The sequence below is a fragment of the Diachasma alloeum genome, unplaced genomic scaffold (assembly GCF_001412515.2).
Source record: "Diachasma alloeum isolate Michigan unplaced genomic scaffold, Dall2.0 Dall_scaffold_00354, whole genome shotgun sequence".
Lineage (NCBI taxonomy): Eukaryota > Metazoa > Arthropoda > Insecta > Hymenoptera > Braconidae > Diachasma > Diachasma alloeum.
The window spans coordinates 878,161-891,775 of record NW_021680493.1 but is presented as its reverse complement, the minus strand read 5'-3'; the positions used below and the strand labels follow the sequence as shown (position 1 = coordinate 891,775).

At 40.0% G+C, this 13,615-nt stretch overlaps 2 protein-coding genes and 1 long non-coding RNA gene across 5 annotated transcripts; 1 reads left to right on the top strand and 2 right to left on the bottom strand.

Moving 5' to 3' along the window:
• Positions 1 to 253: 253 nt before the first annotated feature.
• LOC107041090 (insulin-degrading enzyme) lies at positions 254 to 7,470 on the bottom strand. Of its 2 annotated transcripts, none has more exons than XM_015261473.2 (6): positions 7,306 to 7,470; positions 5,217 to 5,908; positions 4,103 to 4,305; positions 3,776 to 4,027; positions 1,457 to 3,064; positions 254 to 639 (listed from the first exon to the last, which is right to left on the bottom strand). In XM_015261473.2, the coding sequence occupies exons 1-6, from the start codon at positions 7,371 to 7,373 to the stop codon at positions 394 to 396; spliced, it is 3,069 nt and encodes a 1,022-aa protein (XP_015116959.1). In that variant the 5' UTR covers positions 7,374 to 7,470; the 3' UTR covers positions 254 to 393. The 2 variants fall into 2 exon arrangements, with proteins under 2 accessions (XP_015116959.1, XP_015116960.1); XM_015261474.2 differs by lacking the exon at positions 7,306 to 7,470 and adding an exon at positions 6,651 to 7,210.
• LOC107041092 lies at positions 6,696 to 9,521 on the top strand. Of its 2 annotated transcripts, none has more exons than XR_001461038.2 (4): positions 6,696 to 6,828; positions 8,299 to 8,523; positions 9,155 to 9,209; positions 9,419 to 9,521. It is a non-coding gene; the product is annotated as an uncharacterized LOC107041092 (long non-coding RNA). The 2 variants fall into 2 exon arrangements; XR_001461037.2 differs by lacking the exon at positions 6,696 to 6,828 and adding an exon at positions 8,008 to 8,198.
• Positions 9,515 to 13,401, bottom strand: LOC107041091 (T-complex protein 1 subunit eta). The gene is made up of 4 exons (XM_015261475.1): positions 13,305 to 13,401; positions 12,375 to 12,635; positions 10,523 to 11,595; positions 9,515 to 9,962 (listed from the first exon to the last, which is right to left on the bottom strand). Exons 1-4 carry the CDS (start codon positions 13,305 to 13,307, stop codon positions 9,671 to 9,673), a joined length of 1,629 nt encoding a protein of 542 aa, XP_015116961.1. The 5' UTR covers positions 13,308 to 13,401; the 3' UTR covers positions 9,515 to 9,670.
• Between the last annotated feature and the right edge of the window lie 214 nt (positions 13,402 to 13,615).

Below are 13,615 nucleotides of genomic sequence, written 5' to 3'. Positions count from 1 at the left end.
GCTTCACTAGAGGATATAATTATGAATTTCGACATTCAACATTCGATATTCGGTTTTGAATGAAAGGTGAATGTAGCAATGTGGATGGGGTGATAAACCAACGCAGTGTCTCTGCAGAGGGTTATTATAGTCAACGTGAGCGATAAACTTGTCGTGGATGTTTCGTCGAAGATACAGCCCAAGATAAATTACCCCGCGAATAATAAGTCAGACGATTCTCCTGATGACAGTAGCAAATGCCTAAAATTTCAAATATTTTTACCAAAACAACAATATAACCAAATTTATTTTTGTGTTGCGTGCTAAGCCGAACATTTCCATCTATTAATTACAGAATTACTTGCATTATTGTACATGATTTAAATTGATTTCACAATGAAAATACTCGAGCTGCTACAGCTTAGACCGCTGTCCTTTCCTCGGAATATTATTGTAGGGCTTCAGCAGGGGATACAATGATTGACTGGCTTTGAAGGCAATTACATCCGTGATCTTCGTAGCGCTGGTTGCACGTGCCTCTTTGCTCTCCTCTCCGTTATCCTTGGTAGTATTCTTTTCGCATCCAGCACCCCCACTGGCTGTTGAGATCACATGGACAGCGAGCTTACGTCTGGTTGGTGAATTGTTGTAAACAATTTCCTGCGGGGATTTTGTTGGTTTACAATGAATATTAACGTGATACAGGACAGGTGGGGAGCCAGGGTGGAATGAATATCATATATGGCTGTTTTCGCTGATAGGGAAGTTGCATGAATTTTTTTCTATTTTCTAATCTCACGTTCCTCAGGGAACAATTTTTACGGATGCCATCTCAAAGTCCCCAACAAATCGATTGATTGATTTTGACATCTTCAACTTTTAACAACTCATTATTAATTAATGAGCGATATTTCGAACGCTCATTAATTAATCAATCAAATTAATCGAATTAATAGATTAATTAGTTTGTGAATGAAAAATTAATTCAGCAGCGAAGCGGTGAGGGGTGATAAGTCGATAAATCGTGATTTTCCGGTCTGAATTTTCTATAACTGATTGCTGATTTACAGTTCATTATATGCCGGGTTATGCCGGAAATATGGTGCAGATGATTATAAGGAGGATTTTGCAGTAAAATTAATATGAAAAGTATCCATGAAACGAGAATGAAGGTCTAAGTCGACTCAACTCGCAGGATCATAGTTGAGAATGAAATTCAGAACTGATTCCGTTTTTTACTGAAATAAAAATATAGTTAATTTGGTTTACTCAAATCGTTTATAGGGGACATGTAATAAATATATAGAATCGTTTTCCATGAATAACTCATTTTCGGAAAAAACCGACTTATGACCCAGTCACAAACGTTCGAAATATCGCTCATTAATTAATAATTAATTGTTAAAAGTTGAAGATGTCAAACGCTTTGAAATCCCCAATGACTCCCAAAATCAATCAATCGATGTGCCAAACTTACCTTGAAGAATGAAATAATCTGTTCCTTATTGATGGTCATGAGATAACCAACTTCAATATTAGCACGATCAAAATTATACTGCTGGTTAGAAATTTCACTCCAGAAAACAGCGGACAGAGTGCTCATCATTTTTGGTTTCTCGAGCCTCTGAGCAGCGAGTGAGGTCTTATGCCTGTTGAATTCCTCCTCTGACATGTTGACCAAGCGCTCCAGCATCGATTCCATAAATGCGTCTATCCTCTCCTCCACATACTGAGGATGTCTGTCACTCTGTACAATGACCCTCAATCCCTGTGCCCCATTAGTCCTCCGGATCCCACTGAATACGATGTACCCCAGCTGTTCCTTGGTCCTCAGAACAGTGAAGCATGGCTCTGAGATTATTTGTGCGAGTAACTCCAGATGCATGTTGGATTCAGTTGACTGTAAACCACTCTGATAATAAACCTCCGTGCAAGATGATTTATGAAGTTTATTCTCCACTTCGTAGAGGAAGTGGCAGCCCTCCTCCAAATCAATTTCTCTGTAGAGCATAAGTTGCTTGGGCAGCAGAGGTATGAGTCTCCTCTTGTCTTGACGCGTTGGATCCCCCGTTAATTTAGATTCAACGAGTCTCACGGTCTCCAGGGCCTCGGCCTTTGTCAAATTTCCATGAACCAAACTCTCCACATGCATTTTCGACAACAACTGAGGCACAAATGCCTCCAATCTCTCCACTGTGATGTCATCACTCGCATCGAGAAGTTCCTCCTTGGTCCATACTTGCTCAGCAAGCAGAACCGCTAGATAATAAACAGCGTGTTGATACGGCTGCTCTGCCCCGTAATTCTTCAGTTCTCGAATGTACAGTTCTTTCAATATTTCAAAACGCTGTTTGTCGACTGTGAAGTTGACCATTTTATCCATGATCTTTTCGAGGAGAATTCTGTGTTTATCGTGATATCCACCTATGGCTAGTGATACACCGTATTTGCTGCTGGTGAATTCCCAACTCAGACCCGCCAAACCCGCATTGTATGCGTACTCATTCAGGGAGTCCTTGAACAGTTGAATGTACATAAATGTTAAATTGTAGCTGACTGGGTCCAGGTAGGCCAGGGGAGTGACAAAATCGAATGTCAAGTTGACTTTTGGAAGGAGGAATTCATCGTCCTGCTTGAACCAGACTCTCATGAAGGGATTGTCCTCTATTATGACTGGGAATTTATCGATGTGAGAATTTTCATTTGCTTTGATTTCGAAAGCTGTCGGGATGAACTCGTTTTTCGACGGAAATTTGAGATCTTGGTGAAGGCCAGGGCTCGACCATCGCGTGATGACTGAATCGGGGATCTTCTCCTTCTTGAATTTCGTTCCGTACCACAACTCGGATTCTGTGGCGATTGGTTCAAATGCTTTTCCAACAACATGTATTCGAATCTTCTGGGGGACGAGGTGATCGGTTATCAGTGTTATTAAGTCTGGACGCCATTCGGTTGGGAGATAGGGGGCACTCAAGACTTCCTCCATTGGGTATTTTTGGAGTGCTTGGACTGTCTGGTTCACGTAGGTTCGGGGAGAGGATTTTTCCTTAAAGTCGAAATCCATTTGCGCTATCTGCCTGCATTCCTGGGTAGATAAAACATGAATTGAATATAGACATATATGTGACCCTCTCATTCTGTAAACTTCAGGATTTTTACGTGGATACGTCTATGTTTTCATTATGGGGGGCATCTAGAGAAAAAGTCCTTATGGTCCCTTTTTTTTCTAGCAATATCCAGATTTTTCTAGAAAATTCATCGGTTTTTCAAAAAATAAATTACAATTTTGAGGGATTCTTAGCGCTGGCCGGAAAAATACCAGTTTTTTATTATTCCACGAAGTAGACAAAATTTGTGGATCCGTGTTAAAGTTCGCAAAAGTGTTTGTATGTGACGATTTCGTTGTGAATAAAATATGTTGAGCATTTGTTTAGGAATTTTGGTTGTACATAACAATTCAATCGTATCGTGATTATAAAAAACGTTTCATCATGACGAGACGGTGCGAGATCCCGAATTCTTCTAATATACCTATGTCGATAAATATGTACGATGAAAAAAAAACAGTGATGTTCAGTGAAGGAAAGGGAAGACGATAGACGTATCCACGTAAAATTACGGCTGTAGCAAAGATACAGCGACCCACAGATTTTCCAATTCATTTCGTCATTCATTTAACGATAATAAATTCAATGGGAATTTTTTACAATTTTCACACTTCCTCATGTAAAAGTTTTCAAAAATATGAATAAATAAATAAATTAATAATACCTCTGATTTATTCGACCGAGCTTACCTCAAAAATCCATCGAACTGGGCCTTCAGTTTTCAGCATATTAATATATTGGAACATGAGTGAAATTATATCGTCGATATGTGTAATTCCCTCTTCCGTCAAGTCAACAATGACGTTGAAGAAATTAACTCCACCCCTGGCCGCTGTTCGTTTTCCGGCCACTAGAGAGTTTGACCAGCCTTGTCTTTTCAAAACTGACAGTAACGAACCATCGCCCTCATGACCGAGGAGGTGAGAGACGTAGTGTGCAGGCTAAACGAGGATAAATAGGATGGAATATGTCTTTATGATGTGAAAAAAAATTTGCACCAGTTTTTTTCAACTCACAGCAGATTTATAGTGATCTCGCAATTCAGGGAGTGGGAAAATCATGTTCAGTGTTCGCACGTCCTTGACTGGAACAATATACCACTTATGTTCGTAATGATCCTCGTTGAATGGATGATCTGGCCATTCGGGAGCATCTACTCCTTTGTTTTCCACTTCTACGAACATCTTCACTACCATTCTCTCCAGATCATCTAAGCTCTCTGTGGAACAATAATTCAAATTATGATAAGAATACGTGGGAATAGTTGGGAACACGGAGAGAACGTTTAAAAAACTTCGTTAAAAAAATCTCATTAAATTCAACTTGGGAAAGTCAAGTTTTCGTTAATTGTCTGTTGTACACTGCGACAAACATCGACATAATATGACAAAAATAATTTCTTGAGTGGGGAACATCGCATGCATATTCGATCAATTCATGGTAGGTTTCAGACAAGAAATCGATGCTCGTCGGGCAAAAGGAGGATGATACTGAATGAATAAATATTTTTTTCTGAAAATTAGATAATATTCCTGAAGAGACAAAGTAAGTTTGAGAGAAGGAAAAGATGCTATTGCTTTCTTTCAAACTCATAGTGATTGAGTGCAAGTGACGGTTATATTTTAGAAATATCTGAAGGTTCTCCCCTGCATAAATTCTGTATTCATTCACTATGAAAGTCTCTGATCACAGAATCGAAGCTTTTAGTATTTTTAGTAATTTTCTCATCTTTTGACACGACATAAACGATTTCTTGAGGCAAGAAATTGTCGCTTTATCGCCAAGTGTTCGTGTTAAAGTCATGAACATTTCACTTGATTCTTACACGACCTGACTCATTATGCGGAATTCTTATCCCAAGCGTTTTATCCTTAAGAGACGAGATATTTGACGCAAGAAATAAGTTTTGTAATATTATGTCGATATTTCTCTCATTGTGCAGCACAACGATCATGAGAGTCAAAGGGAGAAATACTTTGTGTTGCAATATGTGATTGGATGAATAATGAAAATGGATGTCCCTACCATTATCCAATGACGAGGTAATGAAATACACATTTTCCTGTCGCGATGTGGGCTACACATCCTAATGCGTATTTCGCATCCTCCCTAAACCCTAAAAATTCCTACCTTTTCCCAGGACACTCAGCGCCATGATATTGGCAGAATACCACGTTCCATGGAACTTGAGCAGCTCGTCTCTAACATTGAGTCCCTGCGCCTTAGGAGTCAAGTCCAGAGTCTCCCGATTGCCAGTCCCAAATTTGGAGTAAGGATGTTTCGGATCAGCTGAGGATTTATCCAACTGGGCAGCCCTCCACGAATCCTGAGCTATATTTTTCTCGTGCTCAGAGTGCACAGCATTGATCTCCAAATCCGTCATGGATTCTGTGAATAAAGGCTTGAGGAAAAACTGGGAAAATCTGTCCAGAGCCCCTTCCAACTTATCCGGAGTCACGTCGAAGTAGTAAGTCGTGTGATCCAACTGCGTAGCTGCATTGGATGCACCTCCATGCTGGGATAAATAAGAGGTATACTCATTTTTATCTGGATACTTCTCGGTACCGAGGAAGAGCATGTGCTCACACAAATGTGCGAGACCTGGTAGCTCCGCTGGATCACTCATGACTCCAATGTTAACGTCCAGGCACGCTGCACTCTTGTCGGTTGTTGGATCACTTATCAGCAATACTTTCATGTCATTATTCAGGATCAAGCCTCTGTAGACCCTTTTATCGTTCGGTGATTTTTTAATATCCTCGAATCTCTTTTTCACCCCATTCTCAGACGCTGTCGTCACGCTAGGCTCCATTGATGTATGTCTGCAAAGTTTAAAGGGTAAATAACGGATTTACCGAGAGGCAGTAAAACAAACCGACAATTGTATTTTTTTTATAGATGACTACAGTTATTGCTGCTAATAGATTAACAATTTGCTTCCAATGGGTTCCCTTTTTTCAATTCTTATTTCACTATTCTCTTCTTCTATTATTTTACGCCACAGGGTGCTCTCGCCAATTATTGGTATGGGTTTGTACCTTCAAAAATTTAATGTTGAGGCTTCTTATCATTCAAAAAGCCTAAAAAATTTTTTCTAAATTTTATTACGCCCACAACGTTAATTCTTGAGTTTTGTGAGTTTTTGACAAAATTTTGGGATTACCACAGGTCATTTTTTTTGGGTTTTCAATAAGTATTTTCGACGGAAATTTTTCGTTCTTTCGATTGAGCATGGTGCCAGTTAGCTCACAGCATCGGTAAGGCCTTGAAATCACCAAAAAGGTAGAAAATTATGCGTGGTACCCCCTTCCGCCATCTCGATTATAGATTTTTTTATTTCTTTACCCAAACTGACTATTTTTACGGATCATATTAAAAATTTAGGCTGGGACGCGCCTTCGTTCAATCCAAAAAATATTTTTTCAATTTTTCATTGTTTCATTTTAAAATTCATTATTCATCGACCATTTATCAATCGTAATTTCACCTGTGTGGCCAATGCGACAGGTTTATCTATGAAATTTTTTCCAACGTGGCATTCGCCCTTTCTTTAGAATAACTTACGTGGAATTAGACGACTTGTCCTGCGAATTCTTAGCGTTTTGCTGCAACGATGCCATGATCATTCAGTTTCTCCGTGTCATGCAGAACAACTGACTCTTGTCTAATCAATAAATTTCTATCTAGCTCTGATCAAACACGCAAAACTATCACTGAGCAACACACGAAGTAGAAATAATGGGTATGAGGCTATTTTATTGAGGGCGCTTAATTTCTGTTTCCCATTACAATTGTCTCAAGTCCGCAAAAGGTAATTTTTTAATGCGAAGAGGAACGAGTTTGTCGATTGAAACCTTGGAGCTGAGTAAACCTCAAATGTAGTCAGCTGGAGTTTAACGGGGAATCATGTAATCGATTAATTGAAGCATTACACCACATGGCCTCGATCACAAGTGTCACGCTGTTCGATTCAAAGTGTTTCGGAATTGCACAAAAATATTTGAAAAGATTCAAGCCCGAAAAAAATGAAAAAACATACGGTTGACCATCAAATGAGGGACACTCGCTTTGGAATTGAAGTAAGGAGTGTTTTCCTTCTATCGCTTCTATCGAATGGGTCGCGCTTTGTGGGGGTGGATCAGCTGTATTCACGCTGATGTGCCAACCTCACACCGCGACAATCGATTGGACATACTTGGAGAATACACGATCAACTTACCTGATTAACACGAACGACTGGACAGGAACTGCGAGAATTCGACACCTGATTAATCGTCCCAGAAACATTTGTCGAGAAAAATTGAATACTGCGGTCGATTTTAAATAGTTTATTCAGTGGGTTCCGAAGCTAAATAGGTTAAACGATCATACTGAAGTTGCCTACGGGCGTTTTCCGCCTGTCTTGGGCGGTTTCAAGCATGATGACATCAATTTTCCACTATAATAAAGTTTACCACTCATGTCTTCATATTTCAACTCGCAACGGAGAGAAAAATTTTCAGTTTCCAGGGTGACACTGACAGTTGGGCCCCAGGTGAAAATTTGTTTTTTTCATTTTTCACTTTTTCCAAATACTTTTGAGAGTTCTGAATAGCCCGTCGCTTAAATAGTTGGAATCACCGTTCACCCGGCTAAAAAATTCGATTTTGGTGAAAATCCAATAGCCCCGGAAAACCCGAAAATCTGACCCTTTGGCTGGGGCCAAAAAAAACGGTTTCTCAGTTTTCACTTTTTCCACATACTTTTGAGAGTTCTGAATAGCCCGTCGCTTAAATAGTTGGAATCAACGTTCACCCGGCTAAAAAATTCGATTTTGGCGAAAGTCGACTTTCCCCCTGGAAAAATCCAAGATCTGACACTTCGGCTCCGGGTGAAAAAAACAATTTTAATTTCTGCATTTCTGGGGCCTCCGAGTGTTTCATTGGCATCAGAATCGCCAGTAGATACAGAATCAACCTTCACTTGGCGAAAAAATTGGATTTTGCCGAAAGTCAACTTTTCCTCTGGAAAAATCTAAGGAAAAACAAGATCTGCCACTGCGGCCCCAGGAAAAAATATTGTTTTTATTTCTGCATGTCTGGGCCTCCGAGTGTTTCATTAGCTTCAGAATTGGTAATAGATACAGAATGTTGACGTTAATGGATTTCACTTTGCGTACTTTCCTTTTTCTCCGATACACAATAATAATAGAGATTGATTCTTATCTCCACAGTCCAACATGTACAAATATTTTCATGAGGAAAAACTCATGAAATTTTCGAGACTCTTATTATATAAAGAACATCGGCTCTCCCTCATCATTCGTGATAAAGCGACTGCCTTCAAGAAAAAAACCTAGGAAAATCTTGGCATCATGAACTACCTCTCCATCTTCATGTTAATTGCGCTGCTGGCGGCGGCTGTTAGCGGACAACCCTGCAAGGGACGTGGACTTCCGGTGAGTTCATATAAGTCATACCAGCGATTTGCTCTGGTTCTTTGCTTTTTTATTCACCAGAGCGAAGGCGCGCTCAGAATTTCATATGATTCAACACGTTCATCATTTAAGTTGATTGGAATCAATATATTCTTTCACGTATACGAATTTCTATAAGGAATATGTGTATAGTATTACTGAGGAGAAATTCGTGGGAAGCGATGAAAACTTCTATTGAAAAAATATTATTTTTCAACTTTTTTCTATTACAAAGGGGTGGAAATTTCCATCGAGAATCAATAGGAGATACGGCGAAAGCTACGAAAACTTGCAATAGAAAGCGAAGGATTTTCCATGGAAATCTATCAAAACTTCTATTAAGTCCTTGAAGAATTCGTCGAAATCTGTGAAAACTTTAATTGAGAATCAATACATAGTCTGTTGAAAATCACCAACACTAACATTATCAACAAAATGATTATTATCATCATCATGTACGCGATTTTTCTTTCAGGCATTCAGGAATAAACATATGACATCTCTTTTTTTATACAATTTCGAAATCAAACAGAAAAAGTCTGTTAAATGTTTGAATCTTATCAAACGTACAACAATGGATGAAATTTTTATAACACATTTTATGTGATTTCAGTGCATGAGACATCACGAGTGTTGTTCAACCGTGTGTCACAGGCGCAGATGTCGTTGTACGTAAAAACTCTCTTCAGCTAATAGCAACTATACTTGAGCTTTTTGTATCTTCACAAAAGCGTTTCACGCAATATTTTCGGAATAGAATGCCGATTCTATTCATTATATTACCATGTTTATGTTATTTTCCTTTTGGCTTTTGAATGGGTGAATTTTGTGATTCTCCAATTTCATTCGGTTTCCTTGATTTTTTTTGTTTTTGCAGAATAAATGAATGTCCTGACTCCGAACACTTTGGGCATCCGAAACATTGACTATTATGAAAGGATTTGTCTGTTTTTCAATTGAATAAACATATAACTGCAATTATAAAATGTTTTATTTTCTTAAATCGGCGAGAAATGCAGAAAATTTGCGATCAATACCTCTGTGAACTGTGAATGGAATTCGGCAAACGCAGTATTAGGTTAAACAAGCAAGTAATAATCGATGAGTAAGATGAATGAATGGATGAGGATTACATGGGTCTCCCAATGCCGCGACCGACAGGCATCTGCGGAGCACCGCCGTCTCCACTTCTTGGGTTCTTGATTGTCTCGTCGACTGAGAGAATCAGGCAGGCAGCTTCACCAGCAGCTGTCAGTGCGTTGATCTTGATAATTGCTGGTTCCCAGACGCAGGCGTCCATGTTATCCGCAATGTCCTCAGTGTTGATATCAACTCCATACCAACAATTTCCCTGATGGTGCTTCTGTCTAAGTTTGTTGAGGATATTGGTAGCATCGAAGCCAGCATTATCACAAAGTTGCCTGGAAAGCCAGCAAAAGTATAAGACATTCGCTTTAATATTATGCAGAAAATTGTCGATTACGACGATAGATCGTGCTAGAAATGACACTCAAATGTTCAGGATGAAATTTTTTTTATTCTTGGAAATTTTCAAATTCTCATTTTTTTTTTGGCACAATCAAGACTCGTTTTTTATTTTCGTCGAAGATTGGCGATCAGAGAAATAACGAAAGAATTAAATCTGACGGTTACAGTTTCATTCCATTTTACAAAACAATGTTACATAGATTTTTTTACAGGAAAAATCCCGAATTTGCCGAAAAAACTGACAATTTTTTGGCTTTATCAGGCCTCGACCCCTAGAATCCCCTTTCTCCTCGAAATTATGCGTAAATTTATTGTTCCACCACCACATCGAATTGAAAATAAATTTCTTCCCTCGAAAGAACATATTCTTTCACGCATTCACCTGAATTAAAAATTTTAAATGAATGCGTGAGAGTCGATTTTAAGCGTCAAGGACTGATGGAATCAAAAAATTTTTGAACAAAGGACTTTCAATGAATCATAATTTTCCTACCTTGGAATAATCTCAAGAGCCCTCGCGATAGCTCCAATGATGAGCTGCTCCTTCCCAGCAATGGTTCTAGAATAATCCCTCAGAGTCTTCGACAATTCCATCTCGATGGCTCCACCTCCAGCAACAACCGCATCGTTCTTAATCATCCTCCTGACGATCATGATAGCATCGTGCAGAGATCTCTCAGTTTCCTCCAAAAACTGTTCAGCCCCTCCACGCAGAACAAAAGTGCAGGTCTTGGCGTTCGGGCATCCAGCAAAGAAATTGAACCTCTCCCCTCCAATCTGCTTCTCCTCGAAGGACTCACATTTCCCCAGGACTGAGTCAGTGATGTCATTGACAGTGGTGATGACAGCTCCACCGCAGGCTTTCATGGTTCTCTTCAGGTCCTCCTCTGGCACTCGACCAGCACAGAACATGTCTCTGTCGGCAAAGTACTGGGTCGCCACGTCTCCAATGGGGAGTTTTGAGAGCACCACATTGGCTCCAATCTTGTGGATCTTCTCCAGTTTTTGGTAGAGAATCTGCCACTCTGCATCAACCACCTTCTGGTACTCGGCAACGTTGTCAACTCTGACTTCTGCGTTATCTCTCTCCGCTTTCAGCTCCAACTCGATGTTCAGCAGAGCGATTTTGCAGGGGGAATACTTCTTCGGCTGCATCTCGAATCCAGCGTAGGAGAAGGTCTTCTTGAATGCCACTCCAGCGACCAGGAGGGAGTCCTCAAGGGCTCCACCCGATACTTTCTTGATGCCGATCATGTTCAGGGGGAGGAGCTCGTCGAGTTGGAGCACAGCGTCAACCACCATTTTGCTGAAGAAGTCCTTCTGGTGGTGGATGAGCTTTGAGTTCATCGCCGTTGCTGCACACTTCTCGAGGAGACTTCGTTTCTCCGCCAGTGTAGTGTCACCGATTTTTACACTCAATTGTTGGATCTTGTCGTGAGCTATTTTCATTGCCTGACGGAAGGCTTTGATGATTATACGGGGGTGGACTCCTTCCTCCACGAATGGCTTCATTTGCTTTAGAAATTCGGTTGCTATTAGGACGACACTGGTGGTTCCATCACCGACCTGAAAAATTGAGAAGAACTTCAAATTGCTGGAGGGAATTATCTTGATTTCACGTCGAAACGCCAACGTTTCGGTTTTTACGGACACTTTTTCTTCCCATTTTTACTTCCCAAGCTTCAGGTTCTGCACAATTTAGTAATCAAGTGGCCGAAGAAGTTTGGCCGCAGAACATTGATGATTATGGACAGAAGGACGATGCACTTGATCTCCAAATTATTCAACCGAGTGAATTACCTCAATCATCAGTTTGTGAAAATAATGGGAGAAATAATTTTCAATTGTTAAAATTGTTTGAACACCATTGAGACAATTTTTGGGCTCAACAAAATTGCCAGTCTATATTCGTGTTCAATTTCTTTAATTTTTTCCGGTGTGAGAATGCCAATTGTTCCTCTGCAATTGCATAAGGATTTCCCGGAAAATCAGTGAAGTAGACTTGTGAAATGGACATGGACAGTGACCACTTGTTTGAAAATACTAATAAGCAGATTGAGCTCAATTACTCAGTTCTCTCCCGAGTGATGAATTATTCTGAAAGGCCAAGCGTCCATTTTACCGTATGCTCTAATTTTTCCTGATTTTATACTCTGCATGTATTAATAGGTTGAAAATCTGTAAAATACCAATACAAAATACACCGCCGAGGTTGTCCTTAGGCGGTGACTGTTACCCCAAGACATAATCATAAAGCTCAATAAAAAAATTAATAATTGATATTCTACGGGTACACTGGGGTGTTTCATCAATCAAAATGTGATGTGATTAAATATTTTTTTTACCTCCGCATCCTGCGACTTGGCGATGTCCACAAGTGTCTTCGCAGCTGGGTGAACGATATCGAGGAGCTTGAGAATTGTCGCACCATCATTGGAGATTGTGCTCTTGCCATTTTGATCGACGATGAGTTTGTCCATTCCACGAGGACCCAGAGTCGTCTTCACGGAATCACCCACCATTTGGCAGGCAGTTATGTTCGATATCAGCTGGGGCTTTCCCTGACTCGAGTCAGTCCCCTCTTTCAACAAAATTATTTGTGGTTGCTGTAAGAAATCGTGAAGAACAAATATTTAAATAAAAGCTTTCGCTGAGGGGCAAGCACATGCTCTCGAGTGCAGCACTCTCCAGGGGTAGTATCTTCACTGAGAAAAAAATTACTTCTGCCTAGTAAATTTACGTGTCACAAGTAAATGTATATAAATATTTGCATTCGGAATGTGCGGATTTTCTTGTAGTTAGTAAATTTACGTAATTAGAATGCAGGCGTTACAATTTTTGCAGAGGTCTTTATATCTGAAAATTCCATGTGTCAAAAAAGAAATCGACTCAATTGTGTGCAATAGAAGTGAGCTAAGCGGTTAAGTTAATCTCCTTATAAGGTTATGCCTGGCCATCTCGAAGTTCCCCCAGAAACAGAATGTCACCCAAGAATTATTTGAACACTGTTGGATCCTATCGAAGAAAGAAGCAAACTAACTATCCATAACTCGTCAGATCGATAGCTAATTGCTGTAAAATCTTTTTTTTTTTCACGGAAAAAGCCTTCTGTCGGTCTGTCACTATTTGCCTCTCATCGAAAATCCCCTCAGCCCGGTTTTCACTCATACACATTGAACAAAAACTATTATATTTCGACCTTTGCATAAACGAAATTAATAATTATAATCACTGGAGGATGCCCCCACACTTTTTGGATTTCAAACAAGGCCTACCATTTTTTTAATTCGATATCAGAAACGAGACGAAACGCCGCAAACTCGGGATTGAATCACTGGGCCATGGACTCGGAGAAACATTTGCTTGTGTGTGTTAACGAGAATTCAAGGCGGATCCTCATGCACCGCAGCTGTCGAAAACACGTGAGTCTCTGGCGCGAGTTTCAAGTAGAGTGAGTGGGGGAGTTGTGAGATAAGTGGAGAAACTAATTCGTGTCAGTCCGTTGATAATACGGGCAAGGGGGGAAAGGGGGCGGGTGGACTCCCCATTTTTTCTTAGAGGATAAAGACCCCCATCTGTTTTGTTT

Excerpts from the sequence above, each read along its gene's own strand:
- LOC107041090 (XM_015261473.2), bottom strand. The coding sequence starts at position 7,373 with ATGTTTCTGGGACGATTAATCAGGTGTCGAATTCTCGCAGTTCCTGTC. Across the intron at positions 4,306-5,216 it reads GCTGAGTGTCCTGGGAAAAG|AGAGCTTAGATGATCTGGAG; the intron begins GTAGGAATTTTT and ends ATTGTTCCACAG. Across the intron at positions 640-1,456 it reads AGATTATTTCATTCTTCAAG|GAAATTGTTTACAACAATTC; the intron begins GTAAGTTTGGCA and ends AAATCCCCGCAG.
- LOC107041091 (XM_015261475.1), bottom strand. Across the intron at positions 11,596-12,374 it reads CCAAGTCGCAGGATGCGGAG|GTCGGTGATGGAACCACCAG; the intron begins GTAAAAAAAATA and ends TCAATTTTTCAG. Across the intron at positions 9,963-10,522 it reads GCTCTTGAGATTATTCCAAG|GCAACTTTGTGATAATGCTG; the intron begins GTAGGAAAATTA and ends CTGGCTTTCCAG.